Source organism: Anopheles coluzzii, chromosome 2, assembly GCF_943734685.1.
Source record: "Anopheles coluzzii chromosome 2, AcolN3, whole genome shotgun sequence".
Taxonomy (NCBI): domain Eukaryota; kingdom Metazoa; phylum Arthropoda; class Insecta; order Diptera; family Culicidae; genus Anopheles; species Anopheles coluzzii.
The window spans coordinates 115,481,155-115,507,118 of NC_064670.1; the positions used below are offsets into that span (position 1 = coordinate 115,481,155).

A 25,964-nucleotide genomic window follows, 5' to 3' on the forward strand; every position below is an offset into this window, starting at 1 on the left:
CAACCATAAAGATTTCGCAATCACCATCCAAATAGCTCATCAAATTAGCTGAATATTCAGAACACGCGGCATGTCCACTCTCTTAGAACCGAATCTAGTGGCGCGGTTCAACCGTTGACAGCTGAGGTTGTTTTTTGGCCTTGCATGGAATTGCTGGCTCTCACAAAAACCACCGCTCCTTCTTTCTACTAAGAGCCACTAAGAGCACATTGCGCAAGAGCGAACTGCACTGGTTTGAGGAGTGTTTCGGGCGATAGATAGTGTATCCAGCGTATGCAAATTTAGCAACAGTGTAGCGTCGTGTCTCGTGGTCTGGGTTGGGTGATATGCAGCAGCAGTAGCTGACCACGCGTGGGGTCAACTGGACCGATCTATTTCTGTGCAGCGTTCGTTTCGATGGCTTTCACCTTCTAGCAGGATCGGTTATTTTGTTTCTAACCTGAAACGGGGAGTGTGCAGCAATTGCAATGGCAGCTGAAACATTCGCTTTTGCTTTCCACGCTTTGCATTGCGATACATTGGACAACTTGTTTCGGGGAAGGCGAGCGGCAATGATCTGCATCTGCGCCGAGGTGGCAAAAGGTTCATTGACGCGATCGTTGGGCTTCTCCCGGGACGCGACCGGTAACCGGAATGGTGTCACTGCAGCTGACGATGATGACGGGCGTATCTAAGCCCCGGGTTGGGGTGGGCTTAGGGAAAGGGAAATTTCATGGCAGCCAAACCGGTGGTCAGTCCGGTGGTTGGTTTTTGATTGCCGTGAGCTGGCAACTAGTTAGGCACCACCATTGAGCCGCCGTGTGGATGAACTTGTTGACTCATGATTTCATGTTGGGCCTGGGTAATGTGCTTAATTTGGTTTTTGTGGTGTTGAAATGACGGTTGACTCATTTTTAGCATGAAGACATTGGCTATTGAAGAGATAACATTTGTTTTCATTACTTTCATTCAACAATACTTATTGAGGGATTAACAATTATCTTTTTGCTCTCCATTTTCCACAGAATAAACGCCAAGACTTTTACTGAGGACGAGGTGAGCGAGAAGAGCGAACCGACGACCGGCAAAGGTGGACACCCGCGGCACACGCGCAAAGAGGACAGCAAAAAGACCAAACCGGACGATGCGGCCCCGGTGGCACCCCGGACGACTGACTATCCTGGCGGCGGCGGCAAGGCGCTGCCGGTGGGTGAGCGTGGCCGGCTGGCAACGACGCATCCGCGCACCAGCATTGTGCACCGCGAACCGGTGGACGAGGTCGTCGTTGGGAAGCCGCCGAGCCGTGAACGCGTAAACTCTACCTCACACTACTCGACCGAGAAGAGTGGCTCGTCGGGTTACTACAGCACCAACCTCTACTCGACCGGGGGCAGCTCGGTGGACGAGCACATCTACTGCGAGCCGATCGATCGGCGTAGCCCGCGCACCGAGCGGCTGGACGACGAGGAAGAAGTCCCCGCGAAGCGTTCGGGATCGGACCCTGTGTCCAAACCGGCAAGTCAGGGCGCAGGCGAGACGGGAAAGACTGGTGCGAGCTGTGATAGGAACCGGCGCGGGAACGATCAAGAGCTGTCGGAGCTGCAGCGCAACATTCGAGGGCTGGAGCAGTACTACTATCCCTCGCCGTTGGCGTCTCCGGCCGTTCCAGTGCAGCTGAGTGTGATGCGCGCCTCCGTCATACAGCAGCAACCTTTACATTCGTCGGCGGGCATCGGGCCCGAGGGAGAACCACGCCCGGAAAGTGGCTGTGAAGTGCAAGATCAGCAACAGTCGGAGGAGCAGCAGGAACAGCAGCAACTGTCCGTAATCATGGAGGGCAACGATGGTCAAATTCCGCGGCCCATCTGGCCCCTGGACACGGACGACTCGCTGATGGACATTAATCTGGAGTCGTTTCGCATGGCGAACCACAGCAGTCAGAACTTGATCGGTTTCGAGAGTCCGTCGCTGTCCTCGATCTCCGAGAGTGAAATGTACGCGATCCGCGATCAAGCGATGGAAGGGGCCGGCGATGGAGGCACGCAAAGTCGAAAGAAGTCACAGTACGAGGAGTATCTCGAGTTTCACAACACGCGCAACATACTGGAGCAGATACGGGGTAAGCTGAACACGCTGCTGGAACAGCGCACTGAGCAGCAGCAGCAGCAGAAGCAGCAGGAAGATCATCCAGCTCAGCGGATACCGAAGACGGGCAACCCGTTCGTGAAGGATGCGGGACCGAGCGAGACGGAGCTGGAGAAGAACATTGCCATTCTGAAGGCGGACCTGGACGGGTATCTGCGCACGATGAACCAGAAGAATGAGAACGAGATCCGGCGCTTCTGCAAGGGAATGAGCCGGGAGCCGAAAGTGGTGGCCGTACAGAATGCGGTCGAGCAGCGAAACCGATCACGATCTGGATCCATATTGAGTCTCGAGCATGATTACGAGATGCTGGAGCGAGCTGGGGTCGTCCCATACCCGACGTCCTGTGGTTCGGAGTTACCGTACTATCAAGTTCTTCCACCGGATATCTGCGAGGGACGTCCGCCAGCGGCACTGCCCGCCGCTGCGCTGATGCTAAACCGACGTAGCCCACCGAATCCATTTGCCCAGGAAGTTCGACAGCAGGGTGGTGGGCAGTCGGGGTCGATTGGTGGACTGCACTCACTGTGTTGCCAGCAGCGCTATCTGAATAGTGACGAAATTCGGGTCTGCAACCGGTACGGTGGCTGCGAGCGGACGGACCCGAATGCCATGACCATCGACATGCCAGACAGTGATGACGGTGAGGTTGGGAAGACGTTCGTGTCCGGCCGTGCTCCTGCTGGTGGTGGTGTTGATTGTCGAAGTGTCAGTATTGGTATGCCAGAGGAAGAAGCCAGTGGTGGTGGTGGTGGTGGTGGTGATAGGGCAAAGCATGGGTCGCGCGTGAAGCTGAAAGCGGACCCACCGGATGGGTGCCCCGGTGCAAAGGGTGATTGTTTGAGTGATAGTGGGAGCGGGGGGCCACATATGGCCCATTGTGATTTCAATCAGCTGCAGCGCAATATCACGCTCGAGCGCATCATCCTGATGGAGAGCCTGGGCAAGTCGCGCAACGGCCAGTTTGGCGATAAGGAGAAGATGCTGCTCGAGTGGCACCAGAACAAACCGAGCTGCTGGGAGCTGTACTACGGTGCGAACCGGGAGGAGCATCCACCCCACCAGACGCTGATCCGGAAGATGAAGCTCGGCCGCAAGAGCACGGTGTGCATTTCTTACGTGAGTATAAGTTGGATTTTGATTGATTTTTATATGATTTGATTAAATATGATTGATTTTGATGGTTAGGGATGATTTTACATATTAATACCACTATCGACAAGATTGATAATAGTGGTATAAGTTAGTGGATCGAAGTAGGTACTATAATGTTTCCTGAATCGGGTCATGATCGCGATCCGTTCCATGACAAAGAAAGATCCAGATTTTGCAGCTTTTGGTACAGATTTTGAATCAGAATAAAAAAGGGTAACCTCCTAAAGGTTTCTATGATCGCCTGGACGATCAAGTGTCGAAAAGTCCGCTCGAACGAAGTTTTATTCCACCTCGGCTCATGTCAGTTAAAACTGACCTACCGCGACGGTACTTGAGGTACAGTTGTACGCTCATCACATCACATGGCGACCGTAGCTATCGCCAAACCCATTACAGTAGTTTCAAGGCTATCACGAGATTAGAATGATATTGGTACGGTATCAGTTTCAAAAAGCTATGGGTTCACGATAAGTATCATGAAAGTATAGGTTCGGAATCAGTTGCTGGATAGATACGGGTTTAGGATCAGTTCAGCATCGAAAACATCCAAGGATTGATGCTGTAATTAGACAAATTATACTGTTGAAAGTCTTACCTTGACCTCATTTTTATTGCAGACCCACATGAATATGATTGGTACAAGTTCAATATTGATACCAAGAACGATAATGGTTTACGATCAGTTCCAGGTTGGAAATCAGCTCCAGGAATTGTTGCGGGTTTGAGATCAGTGCCAGGAATGGTATGCTTACGGTATCACTTCCTGGACTAGTTGGGTTTTGGAATCAGTTCCAGGAATGGGTTTCTTCAAGATAAGTGCCAGAAATGAAAGGGTCATTTCTAGGAATGGCCTGGCTATTATATCAGATACAGGAACAGTATACTTCTAATATCAGTTCCGAAACTGGCATGCATTAGGGATCAGTTCCAGGTCTTGTATGAGTTCTGGATCAGTTTCAGAACCGTTTTGGGTTCAGAATTAGATCCAGTATCTGTCTGGGGTTTCCTTTCAATGGTTCAGCATCAATCACTTTTGATGTGCCTCTGGAATTGCAGGTGCACCTAAAAATTTAATTATTAAAAAATCCTTTGCCCGTCTTCGGAAGAAAATAATTTTCAAAATTAATTTGCTTATTTTGCCCTGTTATCTTGCCAAATAAACTAGTCTCAAACTACTACTTCAAATTTAACGTTACATACATGCGTTACAGGTGTTACTAACCCAAGTCTGCTACGCATATGAGTAGTCTCCTGCCTACTGTATTTTGTGTGTCTCTCTAAGCTTTATTACGCCATTTGCCGCCAACCAAAATAGATTTGACCATCGAAAGACCGATGCGTCTACGGTGTAGCCAGCGCGCCAGCGCGCCAGTGTGTGTGTGTACGAAATTTAAAACCAATCCTGCCTGCCCAGACCAACGGCCAAGTTCATTGCCAACACGGTGTCGGACGGTTTGGCGATTTTGATTGCGTATCGTTTCGATGGCGACGGACCAGTAAGTAGTGGGACGAAAGTCATATTTCACCGCCAGCAACCAATTTGGCGACCCATCCCGTGCGGGAGTGTTTGGCGCACTATCGGACAAAGGTTTCAAAGCACCGCTGACGCACACATCTCGTTGGGGGAGGGAAAGAATCTCATGGACGGGCGATTTCACGGCTGCTGGTGACATTGGAAGGCGTTTGGTTTTGATTTAGTTTTTTGCATTTTATGTTAAAATTATTTAAAATATCACACTGTTCGATGGTTCAAGTTCAATGCACAATGTTCGGCAGTCGAGATTTGCAATTTTAATAAGACTGCACAGTTTTAGAGGTATTTAGCATGACAATAGATGAATTGGTGTTGATTGAAGACAAATGTAATTGCCGCTAGTATTTAATAAAACACTTCCAGCAAATGGAAAAGATCGCGGACTGATGTCGCGAACAAATAAGAAATTGAGTTGAATGACATTAGCATTTGCTATTGCACGAAAGACGCTCCAATGAGATGGATTTTTCCTAGGAAGGGCAATATTTTATCACCATTCTGACGCCACAGCACAGCCCAATCGCAACGCTGTTTGATCAAAATTGTGTTTGTAAAACGCTCGAGAAAAATTTGTCCATGCGACAATTTTACTTCCAATTCGTTCGTTAAACAGAGACCGTTTGCGAACCACAAAGCTCCAATATGATGATGTCCGTTACTTCCGTGTCAATAGAAGACGCCAAACGCAAACGAAATCGCTTGCAGTTCTGTTCGGTATGCGATTTATCGTGTTTCTATAGCAACCGTAGTGCGATGATGCCATTACGGGGTACAGTGTTCGTGTGTGTGTGTTTGTTTGTTGTAAAAAATGACTAATTTTCGAGATTGGACATCGCGTTGGTACATGTAGCACGCAGTGGTTGGCATTGCTTGTTTGTCTGTCCGAGCAAACCGTTACTGGTGTACTGGTACGGCCGGACGATGTCACGAGCGAAGGAATGTAAATACCGATATTATTGCTCACTGTTGTTGCTGAACAGTGCATAAACAGTGGGTTTGTCTTGTTTGACTTTAAGAGGCAATGTGCACATCACTTTTTCGGGTGAGTTTTTGTACGCTACTGGTCGTTTTCGAAACGTTTGATTTTATTGATTTTAATTTTTATGTTTTGTGCTTTAGCATCGAAAACTTCCAAAGGGTTGATGCTGTAATTAGACAAATTAGACGGTTGAAAGTCTTACCTTGAACTCTTTTTTAAGCTAAAACCTTGATTAAAGCTACTTGAACCACCCTGTAACGTTGAAATTTATCAATATTTACTGTAACAATATATTCTTACTTAATATGAAAGGCTGCAAACACTGCTGCTGCTCGGGAGATTTACAAAATCAAAGCACTTTGAAGCTTTCAACCGTCGAAAGAGAGGGCTGTTTAAACAATGAAAACAAGAAATTGCTCGATACAAAAGGCAAAGTAAATACTTTTGAACCCAGCGGCGCCTGACACAACTGGTGCAAAGGTACGCGGAATGCTCCTCACTACGCGGGAAACCATTCAACTTTCGCATCCTTGACGGTGAAACTGAAACCCTGATTTAGGGGAGGATCAGTCAGTGTCTCCCTTTGCTCGCTGCCTCAAAACAACACTCAACCGTCGAGATAATTCTTCCGCAAGGATCCGCACCTTGGAAGGAAGCTTACAAGGCCACCATAAATCATACTTTGTCCACACCTGTGTGTGTGCACTGAAGCGCCAGTAGTCCAGTTGTCTAGGTGAACGACAGTGACGAAGCAGATAATGCCAGTGCTTCTCCCACACGACCATGGGTGTCCCACACGACCTGGTTGGGGCAGTGAAACTTACCTTACTAAAGAGCACATTTTCAAAATTTATGACCACAAGTTAAGCATCCGGTTTGTTTCGTCAATACCGGATGCCAGGAAGTGTGCCGCTTCCTGTCGCGTGAGAAGTACGGCGAAAGTGTTACTTCCTTCGTTGGTCTTAAAACTACTCCTCCGACTACACCCCCTTATGTACTCACCATTCTCCCATCCCGACCCCTATCCTTCGGGGTAAAATATAATGGAGCATCTTTCCTTTCAGCCGTTGATTGATCTTGAAGAGGCAGAGCGAATATACTTTACCCTGGTACGTGAGCGTCCGGGAATGCTATGGCTAAATTTGGAACACCCAAATTCCTTCGCCTGGGATGTTGGTAGCCTTTCCTGGGTGCTCTTCCTCAGCCCATAGTCAGTTAGTTGCTGATGATGGATTTATAAGAACCAACCGGGTCTTGTTGGTTTTGTGGATGCTTTTCCCCCTAGCAAGAGATTAGTTAGCGGTTTGGTAGGTGGAGGAGCGCACAGTGCTGCGAGTAGTGTCGAAAGTTCCGAATACCACCTGAGGGTGCGCTCGTTTCAAGATGATTAGATAAAATCGATACGCTCTTGGTACGGGAGGGCTGGCTGGCAAGATGTAGGATGCTGGTTAGCATTTCCTGGTGGAATTTTTCCGCGAAACGACTAAATGAGCGTCGATGAGGTGTGGCGTGCGCGAGCCCTGAGACTCTGAGGTGCTCGGTGAAAAGTAATCAGGACTTGAAGGCGGCATGACCGCTTAATCGCTGTAAAGATTGGTTCGACAGTGTACTTCTATGGGATGGGTATAATGATGTTCTTGAGGCTCTTCTGGAATGACGGTGTGAAAATCAAGCAACAGTATTTCCTGATTGTATTCTACATATATGTTTGCTGAAAGACATCTTATGGTTAAACAGACTCCAAAAAGTTCGCGATAAATTAAGCCTCTAACTATCGCTCATAAAGATCAGCTCTGAATTTAGTTTCTTTTAAACACCTCAAGATATGTGGTCATAAATGGATTATATATGAAACATGTTCATTGCAAACAATAGTTAGCAAGTGGACGTTTCGTATGCTTAAAGCTAAAATATTGAGTCATTTCAGACAAACAGCAGCGCCATCCGAGAAAAACGAATACTTAGGCGCACTTTAATGTCCGTAAGGTCATAATCAATTAGGGTTACGGTGTCGGACGGGGATTATTATGGCCAGCGAGCGGGTTAAAATGTCAATTCCCTTACCCAGGGGGTGTTTTATGTGCCGGTATGCTGGATACCTTTACTTTCGAACGCTCTCTCGTACGGTGTATCTTAAAATGTCATCTTCCGACAGCTGTTTCTGGGTACATGGTGCGGGAAAATCCCTGCAAAAGTACGCATTAAAGCATTAAGTACTATTATAAGTTAATAGTTTAGTGTGAAAGATTTAAATATAATGTAAGGTTTATTGTTTGGATATGCGTTCCTTAAAGCGTAATTTAAATGAAGTTATTTTTGTAGTGGTAAACAAAACTGTGAGAAAATCAGCACAATTTATGATCAGTATGAAGGTAGCACATCCAATTAATGCTTGACACAATCGAGCTTAATTTCATTTCATCGTAAATGCTTATATTGGCAAAGGAGCAAGGGATGTGAAAAATAATTAAGCCCGTAACTGCGTGCAGCGATAGGTATCATTCCATTGGTATCATTCCGGGAAAATTGAAAAGATAAAAGGTATCCTTTTAATTACGCAATAGATTCATTGACACATCAATACATTGGAATTTGTATTCGATTCAGAAAAAATCATATCCTATGTGTAAAAGAAATACCACAACAATGTAACACCTCGGTACAAGCTTTTGTGATAGAATTGGCCATTCTAATCTGTGCAATTCCTCTACGAATATGCTACTGATATCCAATCAATAATTCCATCCCGCTGAGTGCGCTGCAAATAGATCCGATTACCTAGAATACTACTACCCAAACGGCAGTTCATATGAATTGTGGTATTTTCGGACCTTTTGGACCATCCTTAGTACACGTTTGGCCAGGTTGTGCTTTTCTCCTCTACACATAGTTCAACGTTCGCAACGATTCAATCGCCCATAATCCTTACTCGTACAGACGGAGGCAGCATTTTTCCTACTCCATTAAGCTGATTAAGCCGAAACAACGAAATTACAAGTGCTATTTTAATTGCAACACGGCGGCTCAGGTGCGCGCGCCCGGTGGAAAGGAGTAACCATAAGACAAGGCACGCTGCATACGTTGACCCACTCTGGGCGGAGCTCCGGAGCAACAGCAGGCAGTAGCACCTGCCGGATCGTGATCGGGCGCCACCCGACCCCGCCAAACGCGTTTATTTTTTCGGTGAACGATTGACCTGTGCCAAAAAGCTCATTTCCAAGGTCTGCCGCCGTGCGTAATTCCAAGGCTTCGGCGGTTGGGGCTGAAATATTTTCAAGCAAATCCCTCTGCCCCACCACGCCTCTTTGCTTTATGTTGTGCGTGCTTTTTTAGTGTGTGTTGTTATTGCAGCATTTGTTGTTGATATTGCCTGTTTCTTTTTGCTCTGTTGCCTGCAGGGGAGGGTAATGGACTCCTTGGGGGAGTGGGGTTTATTTTTGGGGGTGAGTGGCTGGCACACGTTCGGTCGACGGGTGTGTTGCTTTTGATTGCAAAAAAAAAACAACCCCAACCGAACGGGCAGCCGGTATGCGTACCGGATCGCCGCGTACATTGGCGGCAGTGAAATGTGTAAATAATGCATTCGCGGTACATATGCGCTACTGTAGTTATGCGATGAACTCACAATTATGAGCATTTTTTTGTTGGAGTTGCAGGGTGAGGCTAGGAGAGATCTTAAGTGTAGCTTAAGTATAAGGTGTACATCATAACAATTCACAAACAGAAAAATAGTTGTTTCATGCTATCGAAAATTGGTCCAAATGATGCAAAATGTTGATATTCATTTAAAAAACATTAAGTTGATGCATTTGAGAAAGAAAATAAAGTAATAATTACTACGATTAAACTCAATTGATTTGAAAAACAAAAACAAAATCCAGAAACATGCAGCTTAACTGTGTTCAAAATTACGTGATAATTACTAAACAACAACGCACTCGTAAGCCAATGTCACCAGAAACATGTTAACGGCGTTGCCGTGCCAACGAGCGTCCAACAAAATATGAACTCGAACCGCATTTGAAGTGCGTTGTTGTAGTGTTGCTGCTGCTGCTGATGATGATGATGCGTGGATGCGTGCCGTCGTTTGCGCTTAATGTTCGAAACCTTGTCAAATTATCATTACTCACCTTCGCTTTCGTGGTTGCTTGCCGAATTTAGTTTGCGCGAACACGTACGCCAAAGAGTGGCGGTGGTCTAGTGCTTGGGAGGAATGCATCACTCACGCAGCACGTTAAGCCGTGCCGATGTAACGAGCGTTTTGCGGCCAACACTTACCTGCATTCCTGCGCCGCGGGGACGGCCTGGGAATAAACGAAAACTCGCCGGCACAGTACTTAAGCGATTTATAGCGTCCTTTCGGTGGGCGGGAAGGTGGGTGGAAGCTGTCCGGTGGGGTGGCAATAAAAGCTCACGGTGGATAAGGAGGGGGTGAAGGGGGGATCTGGCTAGGAAAAAGTAGGTCCATTGGTGGGGCTCTTCACTCAAGAGATAAGTCGCTAGGCATCCGCGAACCGAAGCATAATTATGGTTTGGCGCTTCTTCAGACTCGATGGATGGCAAGGTTGTGAATGGATGTGGCTTAAAATCACCTGCTGGGTGCCGTACCGTGCTCATCACTGTGCCATCTTTGGTAGCGTTGTTGACAACATATCTGAAAGAAATAGATTAAGAGACGGATTTGCGGGCTTTTTTTCTTGTTGGGTAGTTTGAGAGTGGAGTGTGTAAAGAAAATCAGCTTTCAGCTTACAACAAAACGGGCTTTTATGGGCTGTCGTAAGCTGCCTTAAGTGACGTTTATGTTTGGCTGCTGCGATGCTGCCCATTTGCTATCGTTAACTCGTTAACGACAATCAATGTACAGAGTAGCAGCAGTTTGGGGAGGAGTGAAAAAATGATCATTAAAATCGTTTCCAAAGTGTTTAAAAGCGTGGGAATGTTAAGGTTTATTCAATATTTGACAGTACCACTGTTTTAAGTGAACACTTATAAACTATTTGCTAGACAGAAAGCAACATATTTACACAATTGTAAACAATTTTCGTACACACTACACCGTGCCGGTACAAAATCCCGGTGCAGCAGGAGTTCAACGTTCAACGCTGGCTTCTGCTGCGCATCGAAACAACACTCCCTCGACATGGCGTTACCGCACGGTGTTACACCAATTAGCGGGCTCCTGTTGCGGTAAAGCTACAGCGTTGGATTGAACTTCAACCCGCAAACCCTTACATCATGTAAGGCGCAGGCAAGAAAGGGTGTGAGCGGCCCACGGTCTAGCTAGTTCACACGTCGTCATGCATCGACGAGTACGGCCACCGGTTCGGGCTGCAGGTATAGTTCACTACCAGCAGCAGTTTAGTAGCAGAGCGATGAGTCTCTCTCTCTCTTTTAGTCTCGCTTTATGCAGCGCGTATCATCCTACTGACAGCACTGATAGGCCTGAACCTCCATGGTGACCTTCCTCGAAAGTGTTGCACGCACATCGGATGCCCTTCGAGCGGATGGAGCAGTTGTTTATCGGCTATTGATTGGCGTTATCGTTTGTGTAGGTGTTGTGCATGACAAGATTGTGTGTTGTTTATGTTGTTTTTTCGCTGTATAATTGTATTCGATTTTCAGTCATTTTATGTTTTTCGAATCGTTTCATTATTGGAATGATTGACGGCTGTTGCTGTTTCAGCCACCATGCCCAGTGTCATTTGTGCTAAACTCTTAGCCTTACATCATCGGAGGCCGCCCGTACACGAAAGCATTTTTAATATGCTATCGTGTGCACGCAATGTATGGTTTGAATCATTACGGTTCGATTTACCCAGGCCCCGATCGCTTCTTCATTGAAATCCAAACGACACCCGAATCATCATCGCGGTCATGCCGTCATAACGTCACGCTGCAACGTTTTAAAGAAAGGTCCAGCGTCCTAGCAGCTCAGACCTTCTCTCTACTATTGTCCCATCGTTTGTACTAGCAAGCAAAATAGAAAAAAAGCAAAAATGAATAGAGAAAAAAGATGCCAACTCTCTTTGCCACCACCTCCGCGCGATACGATCAACCTGGCGCGCGACACGGCACGGTGCTCGGCTCAACCGGACGTGAAACGTGTACGGCACGAGAAAAAATGGCCGAAGCCGGTGGAAGACAGTGTGGTGCGTGGCAAAGGCAGGAACACGCAGATGCACATCATCGGCAATAATAAACGATGGCGCTGATGATGTTTTATTAATTCGGTCAAAGTCAAATAAACACACGTACACGCGGAGGTCTCTCCGGCTCCCTTCGTGCGCCATCTCCATCACTCTGGGGCCAAGCACGTGGGGCTGCTCGGCGCGTCCACGACGACAAACGACACCACTTTGGCGCCGCTTTGTAGGAGGGATGACCACCACCTGTCCGTTCACCGTGTGGCGTTTTGTGTGGCCGGGTGGGTGCCGGCTGGGAAGGAAGTGGAAATTGCATGTGCAGAAAATGGGCACACCACTTCGGTCGATTTGTCATCGAACCGGGCATGGTCACAATGGTGCGGTTAGTGGAGGGGACCCCTTGGATGAGGTTAGGCGTTGGAAGCGGCTCTCGTGACTTTTTGCTGTGTTGTGGTAGGTCAGTAAGCTGTTGGCTGGAGTGCACAGTAATGCTTTGGATTAATGGTTTTTTTTCTTCTCACAATAGATTACGACAATAGTTTTTACATTAATTTTTAGCTAATGTTCTCTAATTCTTGACTTATTTGATTGCTCCTTCTTATATCTTTTAATATTATTTGTGTTGCTAATATTTCGTATTATATTATCTCTGTTATTTTCTTTTCTATAAACATAAATGTTATCTCCTAAAGATTTTGAATGTAAAATTGTAACAGTATTATGTTACAATATTATTAAAAATCATGAAAAAATCTCAATATACTAAAGCATGCCGCACATGGAACCAAATTCTCAAACACGATCATCGAACATGTATGGCCAAATGCCTTCTCTTTTCTCTGTGCTCTTTTGTTATCAATTGTCCTCCAGAGACTTACCCTCCTCAAAAAAAGCCCCCACTGATGATCGACGACTGATGAAAACGTTAAGTAAATAACATAGCCCATTTGAGAAGCCTTCCTCCACGCGCGTTGATCGAGTGCAGAGGAGTGCGAAAGGTTAGGGTTGTTACGATCAATTCACTGGCAGAGTGACCGCAGACTTCTAGCCTAGCGCCTAACCAACCTGTGGCCAGTGGGAAAAACCTCTCCCCAAACAAAGTTAAAATTCTCTAACATCCCAACCCGCCGCCTAACCCACCCGCTAAAGGTCATTCGATCGCACGAAAAAGTGAAGGGGGCTGAGCGGTCGCGACACGCGGTGAAATGGCGTAACCGGTCATTCAAATTTTTCGTCTACCACCGCACTCGGCTGCCTGCTCGAGCCGCGGCGCCTCCTTGTGGGCCGCGCGTCTGTGAAGCACCATTTCTTTCGGGTACGTTCGGCGCTGCCCGGGCTACAATGTCAGCTGCCAAGACGGCCGGGGGCTGGGAAGGCTCTCCGTGGGTTTATTATTATGTTTTTTTTCGGATGATGGTTGTGTTTTTTCTCTCTCGCTCCTTTTGGAGGTCATCCGGGCAGTCCGAACTCCGCCATTTGCACTGGAGGTGAACCGAGGCGGGAATTCGTCACGAGCCGGGCCTAATATTAGCGGGCAGTGTCTGACCGCCACCCAGCATCTCCTGCCCCTGCCGACGCCATCTTGCTGGCTCTCACGGTCAACTGTTTAACGGTAGCGTGAAATTTAATTAGAGATTAGTTGGCTGGCTGACTTAGGCCGGCAGTCTGGTAGTGGTGGGAGTGTAGGGCAGGGTTTGGAGTGCTGCGGAACTGGCGTGTGTGTGCTACGGCGAACAAGTGGTAAGGAGTAGTGATCGTTTGTTTCGTGAAGGCATCCGTTTTGTTGATGCATTTTAATTGACCGAAGGAAGGATGCGTTGGAAGGGGCTGGTTATTGTTTTGAGTTTGTTTTTTGATAGTTTTTGGTGCGGTCTTTGCTGTTTGGTGGCTTTTGATGAAGGCAAAATTGAGATTCAAATGTCGGATGCGGGTTGCATGATATGATATGGTAAATAATTATGATAAAAATGAACAACGCTATTGTTCAGCAGTGGTTTTTCTTCAAGGTTATAAACATTTCTCGTAAATACGGCCTAGTTGGTCTTATCACAAAAATAAAATGGTATGTTCTTCGCTAGATTACTTTTACTAAATATTTTCATCATTCTTGAGTACCATTGTCAATTTGCTGAACTCAAAAGACTAACAAATTATCCAAAAATTCCAATCATTATTGTGCCCTCCAACCATATGAAACAATCGTTAAGGTGCCAAGAGGAGATCATTATTGCTGGCCACCGTAAAACCTAAAGTCAAAGCATCTAGGTCATTAAACCGTAATACTTCAATTTATCATACTTTTCTGTCACTTTTAGTTTGCTTCAGTGCCTTCACATTGACAATGTAGCGTGTGCACTAATTTGGGCTCGGAAATTGGATGGAACGGTTGTTTTTTTTAACCAAGCCCTTTTATTTTGTTCTCGCTCGTTTGCTTTCCACCCGTACACCAGACCAGGCAGTGAGGTCGGTTACCTTCAGTCTGTGCAGTCGGTGCAGCCAGCCCGGGTGAGTTATGCAACCGGTCGATCATCTGCGCGACGTCTGACCATCGGGGTCCAAAATTTACGAGCGCGATCATCGCAAGGTTAAGGCAAACTCCTCACCGTATAGTGATCCGGTCTGGCCAACAGAGGGGAGGAACTGGATCTTTTAATCAATGTGTCATACACACTCGTTCAAACAATTGTTGAAGCGTCGCCAAACAACCCTCGGGTGGTGCTTTAGACGATGATGTGTTTTTTCTTGCTTCTTCCGAAGAGCTTCTTTTTAGATTCATAATTAGTTGAAGAAGAGTATATAAATAGCACTAGAAACGACCCGTCCATCGACCTAATGAATGTGAGTCAATTTGTGGTGGAATTAATTTTAACCGGGTTCTCTTTATACATTAGCGTTTCCGTCGTCAAAGGTAAAAACCGAAACAGGTCCTACACGCAAAGCGTTTTTGGTTCGTTATATCACTAGAAACTGTCGATCGGGAAGATCGCAAGCCCTGCTGGCATGATCGCCGCCGGAGACACAGTAACAAAAACATGAATTCATCATGCTGCAACGCTGCTTACATAAGGTTTGCTCCCTTTAGCCATGAAATAATACATCAAAAAAAAAAAAAAACAACGTCCTAAAAGCCCAGTTGTCATCCCTTTGTGGGTTGCTCCAGAAGATGAATAACTTTGTGGCAAGTGTCGAAAAGCCACTGGTGCAATCACCAGATAAGTATACATTGTGTGTGAGTGTATGATTTTTTTTCTTATCCACCACCATGCCATCACTTCGCCGATAGCATACAAAACAAAACAAAAAAAACCTTTAAACGCCAAACGGTGGCATCACGCAAAATTTTTGGAGCGCAACGAAACGCCAGGTAACCTCTTTCTGTGTTTTGCGCTTTGGAGAAAATTTCGGAAAGTTTTTCCACCTGCCAGAGCGCGTCGTTTTCGGTCGGGACTTTGATGGCAGAGAGCAGGGATGGGTTACGGGATCTTGGTCTGGAAGCTGGAAGTTTCGGTCAAGTTTGGCATGCGTCTGCGAAAGGTATGGCGTGCATGTTTCGCTTGGAGTTTGTTTTTTTTTTCTTGTCATTTATCATACTCATTTATCAAAGTGGATTTGTGTTGTTAGCTGGCACCACGCAAAGGATGAATTATCTGAAAAATGGTTTTCATAAAGTCTGCTCACTTTAGTGATCATTGGATCGGTGTGGAATTTAAGAGTATGGCTGCTTGCTAATAAGGAATTTATAAATGCATCGTTAAAGAACAGTATTTAGTGATAATTAAGTTATGTATGTGAGTTTAAGCAGTTCGTAACATTGTTTTTTTTAACTGTTTTCAATTATAATTGTTATCTCCATTGTCGGTTAATTGGGTTTGTTTTGTATAAAAATTTAATGTTGTATTGTATTTTTATATAGTTCATTGTTTTATAATATTTTGTCTTTATTTTTCGAATTTTGCCAATACATCAATGTTCAATGTAATTTATATTTTTATTCGCTTTTATAATGACATTATTGAGATATATTTTTTATACTTTACCTTCAATACAATCTTGATTCTTATTCAATTTAAAAGATAAACGTTTTGGACTGAGCTTGTTTATGATGCATCTTTTTCTACGAAGACTGTTTATATGTCCTTTCGTTTTTAATAATATCTTGGATTTTGATTTCTATTAAGATTACATATAAGGATTCTTTAATTTAAACCAAAATTCTTCAGATTTTACTCGAAAAAACCATTAATGCCGTTCTTAAGAGTAATAAAAAAAAATAAAAAAAGAACCTTGTTTGAATTTATCGGCAACGATAAACGTTGAACAAATAAATCTGCTTGAAATTATAGTTAAAGCCTGCTCATGAGCTACTTTTCCTTTATTTTTTTGTACACTATTACTATTACCGATTCATACAATCTCCCTCATAATCTGCGGCCCCTTGAATCGCCCCAGTAGCCACCGTATCAGCACACACTGATGTACACTTGTTTTTGGACACCATAATGGAGATTATTAAGTAGGAACACTAATTAGGGAAACCGAAGTGGACTCCACGCTACACCAAGCAGTCCTGCAGTGGACGAATCGGTTCGGCAGTAACCTTTAGCATGTTTTGTTTGGGTTGTACCGTCGTCTCACCTCCCTGTACAGCTACCAAACCTACCCTTCCCGTTGGATGTACCATGTGATTGGATACTTTTTGCAGTTCACCTTTTTGGATGCGGTTTTTGCGGTTCGGGGGTTAGTTGTTTGCTGTTGCTGCTTTTTTGTTGGCAATGCGTTTGTTTCGGTGATAGCAGCCACGATAATTTTTGCAGGTCACACCGTTTGGATCACTGGTTTTCTGGTCTGGTCGTGGTGCGGTTGACGCTTCGCTATGATGTTATGCAATTTGTAGCTGCTGAGTGAGGAGAGTTTTTTTTCAGTTCCACGCTCAGCGCAGTGCAGCGGAGTGTGGACATGGAGTGCAATTTTGAAGTGTCCACTTGATGCTCGGTGGCCAGCGGTTCTTGGTGTAGTATGGTCAAGGCTGGTGGGAAAGATGGTTAATTGTAGTGGTGTGGTGTAAAGGGTTTTGCGTATTTCTTTTTTTTTTCGATGGACGGCATAAATATAGGTTAAGTGTCTCAATTTGGGCTGACCAGACCAGGTCGCCGGCAGCTGGAATATGATATGCAAAGAGCGCCCATAATAAGCGTAACGTATGATCGTATTTGTAAGGCGATTTCTGTGCCCAAAACAGTGCCCGCATTGAACCAGCTGATAAAGCACGATCGAAATTATCCAATCATGGTGTTAGGTCTCAATTTCCTTTCGATTTGGGTTGCATTGTTTGCTGCATGAAAAGAGGGGTGAGAGATGTTTGGCGCCATGCCAGCACAACAATTGAGACACTGTAACGTATGAACTGTAAACAAAACAAAACAAAAAAACAAGAAGTGAACGTGTTGTGCCACTAGCGCAGGCTCACAGCGTATGATGATGATTACAATATTTCGCGTGACCCGCTCTGCAAGGCACACGGCAAGAGTCTTTACTTCATGCGCGAAAGTAACTTGCACTGGCGCTCCACGCAAGCCGGTTCCGCCTGCGTCGTTCCGTGGGAAAAGCTGGGCAATATTTTCCTGCAAACCCTGTACCCGCTTTTCAGCATTTTCTCGAACACCACCCCTCTAGCTGATGGCGGTGGCGTTTTCCGCTTGGGAAGCGGACTGATGCTGCAAGCAACATATTTTGCATTGTTTTGCACGCGCCGCCCGTTTCCCAGCAATTTTAAAGCCCCTGACGAAAAGGAAAACGGAGAGGAAGCACACAAAAAAAAGCTCGGAACGAACACGGGTGGCGGAATACAAAACGGAACCGAACTGTTCCAGTAGAGGACAAGGTGCATGGGGTGTACGTTTTGTTTCTTTTTCCCTCCGACTTTCAGGGAGCTTTCAGTTTCTCTAGGTGGGTGGTGGGATGGTGGTAAGCTGTTGGGGAGTGTTTTTTTCGGCTTCATTCCCATCCCTTTCTGTGCAATGAGTCATATTTCCAAATTTGACTTGATTTTTCCACACTTCAAACGGAAAGGCTACGCGACTCGGGCTGAAGAGCGTTTGTTGTGTGCTACGATGGTGTTTGGGGAAAGCAACAAAAATAAAAAGATAACAGGAAGCTGCCTTGTAATGCAGCCGTGAGGACGATGATTATGATGACCCTGTACAGTATCATTTGTCTTTGGGTTTATGCTTTGTTTTGAGCTGCAAAAAGCAAACCAGTGACGATCGAAATGCAAAACTAGTACATATTTTAATACGCGGAGTGGCGGGGGTGTTGTTTTTGTGTCTGTCTCTATTCATGTTTGCTGCTTTCCCCGTAGTTTGGCTTAAATTTTCCCACGCTGCTGCCACCGTTTCGCTAGTACAAGGCTGCGCGCCAGCACTGGGACGTGTCGGTAATTACATTTTTTGAAGGCACCTCATTTGATGCTCCGATCCGGCGGGTTTGATGGAAATTAATTAAATTTCTGCCGTCGGTTCCGGGGGCGGGCAAAACGCTATCGCGCCATAACTTTTATAATCAGCTCAGCTGTGATGTAATGGGGGTTTAGTTTTGTAGGGTAGTTGTAACGCTTCAATCAGGAACAGTTCAACGCTTCAATATTTCAGAAAAGAGATATTGTCTGGAGATTCTATCTGTCTGTCGTTTAGTTTTTGATTGGCAGTGGAACCTTAGTTTAGCGTAAATATTGCAAGATCAATCTTCAAAAATTCATAAGCAATTCGAATTTATATAAATTTCTTAGTTAATGGTATGATCTTCAAGTTCTTAGATCTTTTAAACCAGTGCTCTCCAACCTTTTTAGGTTGGCGCACCACTTGGCTTTGAAAATACATTTGCCGCGGCCTACATCGATTGAGGGCATGCATTTTGTAGACTTAGTTCAACGTTTTTGATCAAAAATATGTTGTTTTTGTTATTCTAGACGTGCCTGTTGAATACTTAATCTTGATTTTAGGGAAAAAATTGCATGATATGTATAGTTTTTCTTAATTAGCTTTTCTTCTTCAAAAATAAATTCTTTCGCGGATCATATCTGTTAACACCACAGACCACAGGTTGAAGACCACTGTTTTATATAATACAATAAAACCTTCGTTCTGTTAGGAAAAAACAATGTCTATACGATGAAATAGCAAAGATAATGTAAAAAATATCGAGGCTATTCGGACAAAACTATTTGTTTACGTACCTTCAGTTCCTACTGAACAAAAGTAGTATACTGTTACAGTTTTTTTAAAATAATATTATTATAAATATAGTAAATAACATAATCGAATTTTTGATCTTGCGGTCCTTAACCTTCAGTGAACTTCTATTCCATAATATTGTAAAAGCAGAATAATGATGATCAATTATCACTTTCATCGATTGCTCCATCTGCAAGATAACCATCATGTCATCGATTATCAACAGTTGTTATCAATGCAAATTATTCTTCACTACCGTCCAGTATGCTGTAAACAGGATAAACCCTTTCATACCGAACATCCGGTGGTTAAGGTGAAAGTAAATAAGAGAAAACACACTTGCATAGAGCTGCTCCAACAGGCGTTCTCATAATTGTGAAGCGATGTCACAGTGATCCACCGCTAATGGATGGAAAATGGTGCAAATTAAAACCCATCTCATGAGTTATTACGCCCACAAATATTACTACATCCTGACATAAAAGCACGCAAAAAATAATTAAAATACTTAAATTAAAATGCACCCTCCCTAGGATGAGCTTTCCTTAATGTGCTCACAGATGGTCCCGTGCCGCGTCATCCCATCGATTGTATCGGCTATAAGTAAGTGGTGGTCAGTGGCTGTGAAATGTGCGATGCATCGAGCCATGCCCGCGGATGCACTTTGTACCTGCAGCGTGACGTCACCGTAGACCGTTTACGCGCGTGTGGGATGAAATTTTTGCGCCAGCACAAAGCCGGCCCGGAACAGGCAGCAGACAGTCTACCCGCTGTTGCGCAACAGACAGGAGTCATTGCGGTCGATGTTGCATTTTTGTGCACGATTGCATAAAGGTTGAGTTGGGACTGAGAGTGCACCCATGATGCATCTTGTTTTTTTGTTGTTGTGTGGGATGGTGGGGAATGCATTCCCTGGGGAACCAAATGTCGTGCCCGGGTCGTCGGTATTCGATGAGCTTTATCCTTCTGTTCTGCACTTGTAATTTCACAATGGTTTCATCAAAATGGCCCAAACGGGAACATGAGGATTTATTTTTAAATGCAAGTTACTTATACTAAATTAAACACAAAACCGTTTGGAATCTTTGAAACAATTTTTCCACATTCAAGGCATATTCTTCGACATTTTATGCGCTGGAAAATTGAACATTCTTCCCTCACTTAAAGGACTGCATTTCCCTTTCAACACCGCCAATTGCATTCAATTTTTGTCATTTGCCCATTTGTACAGCTCGCTGCTCCCATCACTAAACGCATCGCATCGCGGGGAGTGGATTGTGTTTTTCCAGCCAACCGGTTAAGCGCTTTTCGTTTGCAGATCGCCGCTTTTTCCGCTCTTGCTTCGAGAAAAGCTACGTTTTGCGGAACTGCACGTTCGCGGTGCGCACCGATGGGGAACAAAGTGCTTCACTAATGTGCAACACTTAGTAGCTGCATTAGATGCAGTGTGCTATGGTTCCCTTTTTGAAGCTTTTCTTTCCTCAAAAAGAAAAAGAGACAGAGAGAGAGAGAGAGAGAGAGAGAGAGGGAGAGAGAGAGAGAGAATCGTAAGGAGAACTGGGTGCTTGGATTCTATGTTGAAGCTTTCCGCAGCAATGAGATGCAATGCCCGATGCGTGAACATAAATCGATTTGTAGCGGCGTTGGCCGCGGTGGCTGAGTTTGATAATGCATGCCGGTATGCCTTTTGCCTTGGGTTTCAAACTTAAGCAACTAAATAACAACTATCTGGGGAGGCCGTACATTGCTGGCAGGTGAATGAGGGGAGGCTCGATAGAGGCAATGATTTACCACCTCGCCCTGCAATCGTAGTCGCTTCTGCCCGGTTTGGATTGTTGTTGCCCATTGTTGTTACTCGGCACACTCGGGAAGGTTACTCCAAGGGAGGGAACATGGAACAGAGCTGGGTGCTGGTAGATGTACACGCTAAGAAAGTCAAGGGAGCGGGTGTACGGAGCATGATTTCAAAGCCACCACTTTGGAAGTCCGCTGGCCTTCGGCGAAATAAAAATTAAAAAACCTTGCATTGTGCACGACCATCGTGCCCGACCGAAAACGGGGCCTGCGCGGCAAACGGCAACGAGCGGTTTTGATAATAGATTGTAACTGTGTGTGTGTGCATTCCGCCAGTTTATTCCAGTCGACGTGGCCAGGGTCATTTGAGAGAGGGAAAGAGTGCAGAAGGAGGAAGGGAACAAACGACCCTCCGATGATAGAACATACCAAATCTGGCCAGCGATTTGAATTGGAAGACACGGAGGCATAATAATAAGGTACGAGCGAACGCCAAACGGTTTGGGTGGTTGTGAATGGGTGGCCCGGGTGAATGCACATGGCTCAATGCATCACGCTTAGCCACGGTGAGGGATAGTGATTGGAAAATGATTAGTAGCTTTCGTCGCTCGGATGCGATAGTTTCCTTGTGAGTGCCCTTGCCCGATTACGGTCGTTAGAAGAGTCATGCTCTTTGTCATAGTTCAAAAATTCAATATTAAGTCTAGTAAAAAGAGATTGAGTAATTGAAAAAAAAATCACCGAGAAGATAATTTAATTACTTTTTATTTCCTAGAGTACAATTTTACCCTCTACCTGTATTATTCTGCACAATTTGTGTCAAATGTCTCATAACTACAAACCCCCAAAGCCTTCACGTGAAGACTCTACTTCCGACAACGCATCAGCGAAACCGCTTGAACCACACAAACCGCTGAGAAAAAGAACCTACAGCAGCAGCAGCAGCAGCAAAAACAAACAAGAGAAAAAAGATCATCTCAAAGCTGATAGGGAATAGATTCAATTAAAACCACTGACCGCAGTTTGAGGTCTTGCGCCTGTTTAGTGTCCAAGGCGGCGTGTGATTTCTGTTCAAGCAACTGGACACTTTTTGGTGCGCTACTATTTTTCCCAAGCCCTTGGCCCGGTGTGAAGGTTTCCGATGTCAACCGAAGGATCAAGGAAATGACGGAAATCTGCGTGAGATAGTTGGCAGTGGTCAGAAAAAGGTAGCTGCCAAGGGGTTTTTTCAATGGTGCAAGGCAATTGAAAACGTTGAGAAGTTGCAAAAAACGAACACCGAACGTCAATAAAGAGCAACCAAGATGTTGGGTAAATGGTTTAAATTGCCAATAATATCTCTGGATGACTGAGATGATGATGATGATGGAGGTAATGGAGAATTTCATTGATGACTAGGCTCAATAGACAAAATTAGTTTTTTTTTGCAATGTCCTAGTTGATGGACCTGATAAGCTATTAACAAATCTGCAGATAAATAGCCGACTCAATTCAATATAAATAATTGTGGACAAGGTTTAAGTTATTGAATTACAGCCTCACTAATTTGTTTGTTTTGATGATCATTCATTTCCTTTGTACACGTTTGAATTGTTATGCAATATTCTACATAATTGAGTCGAAAGTATTATGGTTGGCGCATTATTAGATCAAACCCATAAAACATATAAGGCTAACGAATAAATCCGCTTTATAGTGCTGCTTTTTAGTGCAAAATTAACCACCATAAACTATGCGTGACAGAGAGAAGGTCAACCATTGTGCTGCAAGTCAAACGATTCGATTGTTTTACGGTGAAAGCCTTTTATGATCGCATTAAGAAGGGGTATGACAGTTTTGTTTGTGAGATGCGATCAGATAAAGGAAGGATTGCGGCGATTTCGCGATTATTTGTGGAGGCGGGTCCGTGTTCGTTACCTAATTGGAAGGTGAGAAAACATTTTATGCGAACCCCCTTATGTCCCGATGATGGCTGGATCGAATCCTGGCTGCGGTTAATACACCGCAACAGCCGAGTAGCAAAAAGTGAGCTAAATTCCATCCAGGTAGACACTTTCACTTTCGACCAGCAGTGCGAAGGAAGCAGTTGACCGCAATGCAAAACCACCACCATCACAGGGTCTCTTGGCTTACCCGCCGCAGACGGTGATTCGTAGGTCAGAAATTTCCCGATGCTCGGTCAGGACATGCGGTATATTTGAATGTACATTCCGATGAGATAACTTGTGCCACACACATGACATCATATCACCTTCCCTGTTGCCCTGATGATTTTCCCTGGGCCCAATTATTCCCCATCGAAGCCAAACAAACCCATTCACTGCCCTTCTTACGGCACCCTTCGCCAGATTGTGAGAATGGTTTGGGAGAGGAATTTCTAAAAATGGTGTAGTGCCTCCTTTTTGGCATGCAAGGTGATGCCGGTGATGTTGCTGTTTGTGGTATGCGATGCTCCGCCAAGTGTGTTGGTGGGTAATTTGCGAACCGATGAGTCAATCATTAGACCACATCAATCATCACACCGCACCGACACCAAGGCCACTCACACTTTCGGCAAACGGGGCACTGGTGTACAATTGCGTGCAATCAATCAGTCGTCAGCCAGCAGCGCTTCCCTTAATTTGTGTGATTAAATTTTGCACCGGCCTATACCACGTGTTCATTAACATCGGGTGCAGGATTTTTTTTGCTTCCATTTCGTCTCGAACACGTTGCGAACGAAGAATGGGTTGTGATTTGCAACAAAGTGTTGCATGATGGCAACAAAATGGAAAATAAACGGAAAACAGAGACTACAATGTGGAAATTGGGGAATTTGGGTTGCCAAGCTATGAGTACATCTCGTTATAAATGAAATAAATAAGGAATAATGGCTGTCAAAATTGTTGTAAGAAAACGTGATCGTAGCTTATATTTAATGATTGAATTAATTGGAACGAAATTACAGTGTAGCAATTGCAAACGCTTTTCAAGTCGCTATGACTTACAATCATTCAAACAAAGTGCAAATGAACTGACCACTTAATACATTTTCTCGCAACCGTAAATGACCGTCTCCGTCTAGCATCGATAAACCGTCAAATAGCGCTTGCTGGGTGCTAGATTCTAGCGTTTCGCAAGAAGATCCGTCCCCCATGTACACTCCTCGCCACAACCCGGACATTCCGTGGGGGATCGCCCTGCTTTTGCTGCCATTTCTACCAACCACCCTAAACACGGCACGCCGGATTGATTTATTCACCGAAGCTCGTCAATTATGTCCGTCGCTGTGGGCTATGCACTGCGCTTCCTTCCAAGTGTCAGCCCAGCAGTCAGCGTTACAAATTAGTATTCCGTGCGTTTCGGTGCGAACGATGCACCGGACAGTGTATGACCGTACCATTTAGGTGTGGGAGGTGGTGATGGTGGTGGAATGCTGGTGTGCTGGTTCTAATGTTACCGGTAATAACCTCCAACACCAATCGATGATGAGCAGCGACAGGGTTGTGGGTGCTAAAACGGTGTGCCTGGCCTGGCGATCGTGCACCAGAAGCCTTGAATATTGATGAGCTGCGAGCGATGGTGCGAAGAGTGTGGTATGTCGCGGGGCGCTCGGGTGGACAAACAAGAGTACAACTAAGTAGACGGTGATTGTTTGGAGATGCTAAGAGCTGGGCGCCTGGTGAGAAGCGTGTGGATGCAGTCGATACTAAGTCGAAAAAAACGATGTACTTGGAAATGTACGCTTTTGTGCGGGACGTTAGGAAACACGTGCTGTACGTCCGGTGGAGGGCAATTGTGCGTTATATTGTATACATTCTGTAGAGCTTGATTGGAGTGTTTTGTTTATTCTTGGTGTGTTCTGTTTAGTTGTAGTCTTACTGATTATATAAAGAATGCATATTATGTATTTTAATTAATCCTTCCTACATGAATGTACCCCGTTTATTTTTTGTTTATTTCATTAAGTAATTCCTCTTAGTTACAGTACTGTCTACACCATTTCCTTCTTTAGTAATCTTCTTGAAGTCTGTATTTATTACGGGCTATTCTTATTTTAGGCATTTAATATTTGTGTGTTTTAGGTATTGATTATTGTTTTCTAGTTTTTTCCTTGTTTTATTGCTATTTTTTGTTTTTAAACAAGTGTTTGAACCAAATTTTACAAGGAAAAAATGTCATATACCATCGATCAGTCCTTGTTTTTTTTTTTTGCAAAATACCAAGATCAAGGATGGAATCTACTTTACAAAAAAAAAAAAAACAAACAAACCAATACATTTATTTTAATGATATGGATAATGGAAACGAAAATGCGAACGTAAACCCTATCACCACTTGTCAGGTTGTTCGCGGGGCAACCTTTTCGCGAAGCGTCCGCGGAGGTCATAGAAAACCCACATTGACCTCTGACGCTTTCTGTCTGTCACGTCAATTCAGAGCCCAAAAACAACCTGTAGGCACAAACGCACGCTTCGCTTCGAATGGCACAGCGAGAACATGTGAGGACAGCCTCCTAAAAGCCGGCAGCCTCCAGCCGTGTGCGTACGGTGGAATGCTTGCGCGCCTCATGAACAGGTTTCTGCGCTGCGCTTATCAGCGTGGCGTCGGCGCGCACCAGCAATGCGCACGCACAAGGCTGAACCGAACTCCCGAAAGGATGTGCATCTTGCTCCGGCGAAGATGCGCACGGCCACACGCCGGTGTCGCGCGCGCGCGTCCGTCGGTTTGCCTTGACCGTGTTTTGCGTGCGTTGTGTTCGGTTCGCTGGCGATATCGCTCTCCCCCTTGCACACTCGCAGCCTGCAGCGCATGGTCAACGCACAGTCGGCCCCAAGTCCAAGGAAGCTGCTGGTGCGGGGAGTAGAGGAGCGGTTCTGTTGTTTGTTTTTTCGTATTGCCTCGTTAGCGGCAGACGGTGCAGGTTGTTTGGCGTAAAAAAGATGGCTCGGTGCATCGATGCAGCTAGGGCTTAGTTGGTGGAGATTTTGAGGGAAGTTGCCGTTTGGCGTGGGACAACATAGATA

At 45.2% G+C, this 25,964-nt stretch overlaps 1 protein-coding gene across 1 annotated transcript in view; it reads left to right on the forward strand.

Moving 5' to 3' along the window:
- LOC120952472 (uncharacterized) overlaps positions 1-25,964 on the forward strand; it is a 57,806-nt gene that overhangs the window by 20,564 nt on the left and 11,278 nt on the right. Inside the window, exon 3 of the mRNA XM_040371828.2 lies at positions 1,005-3,243. Coding sequence (XP_040227762.2) covers positions 1,005-3,243 — 2,239 coding nt within the window. The remainder of the gene's footprint in view (positions 1-1,004; positions 3,244-25,964) is intronic.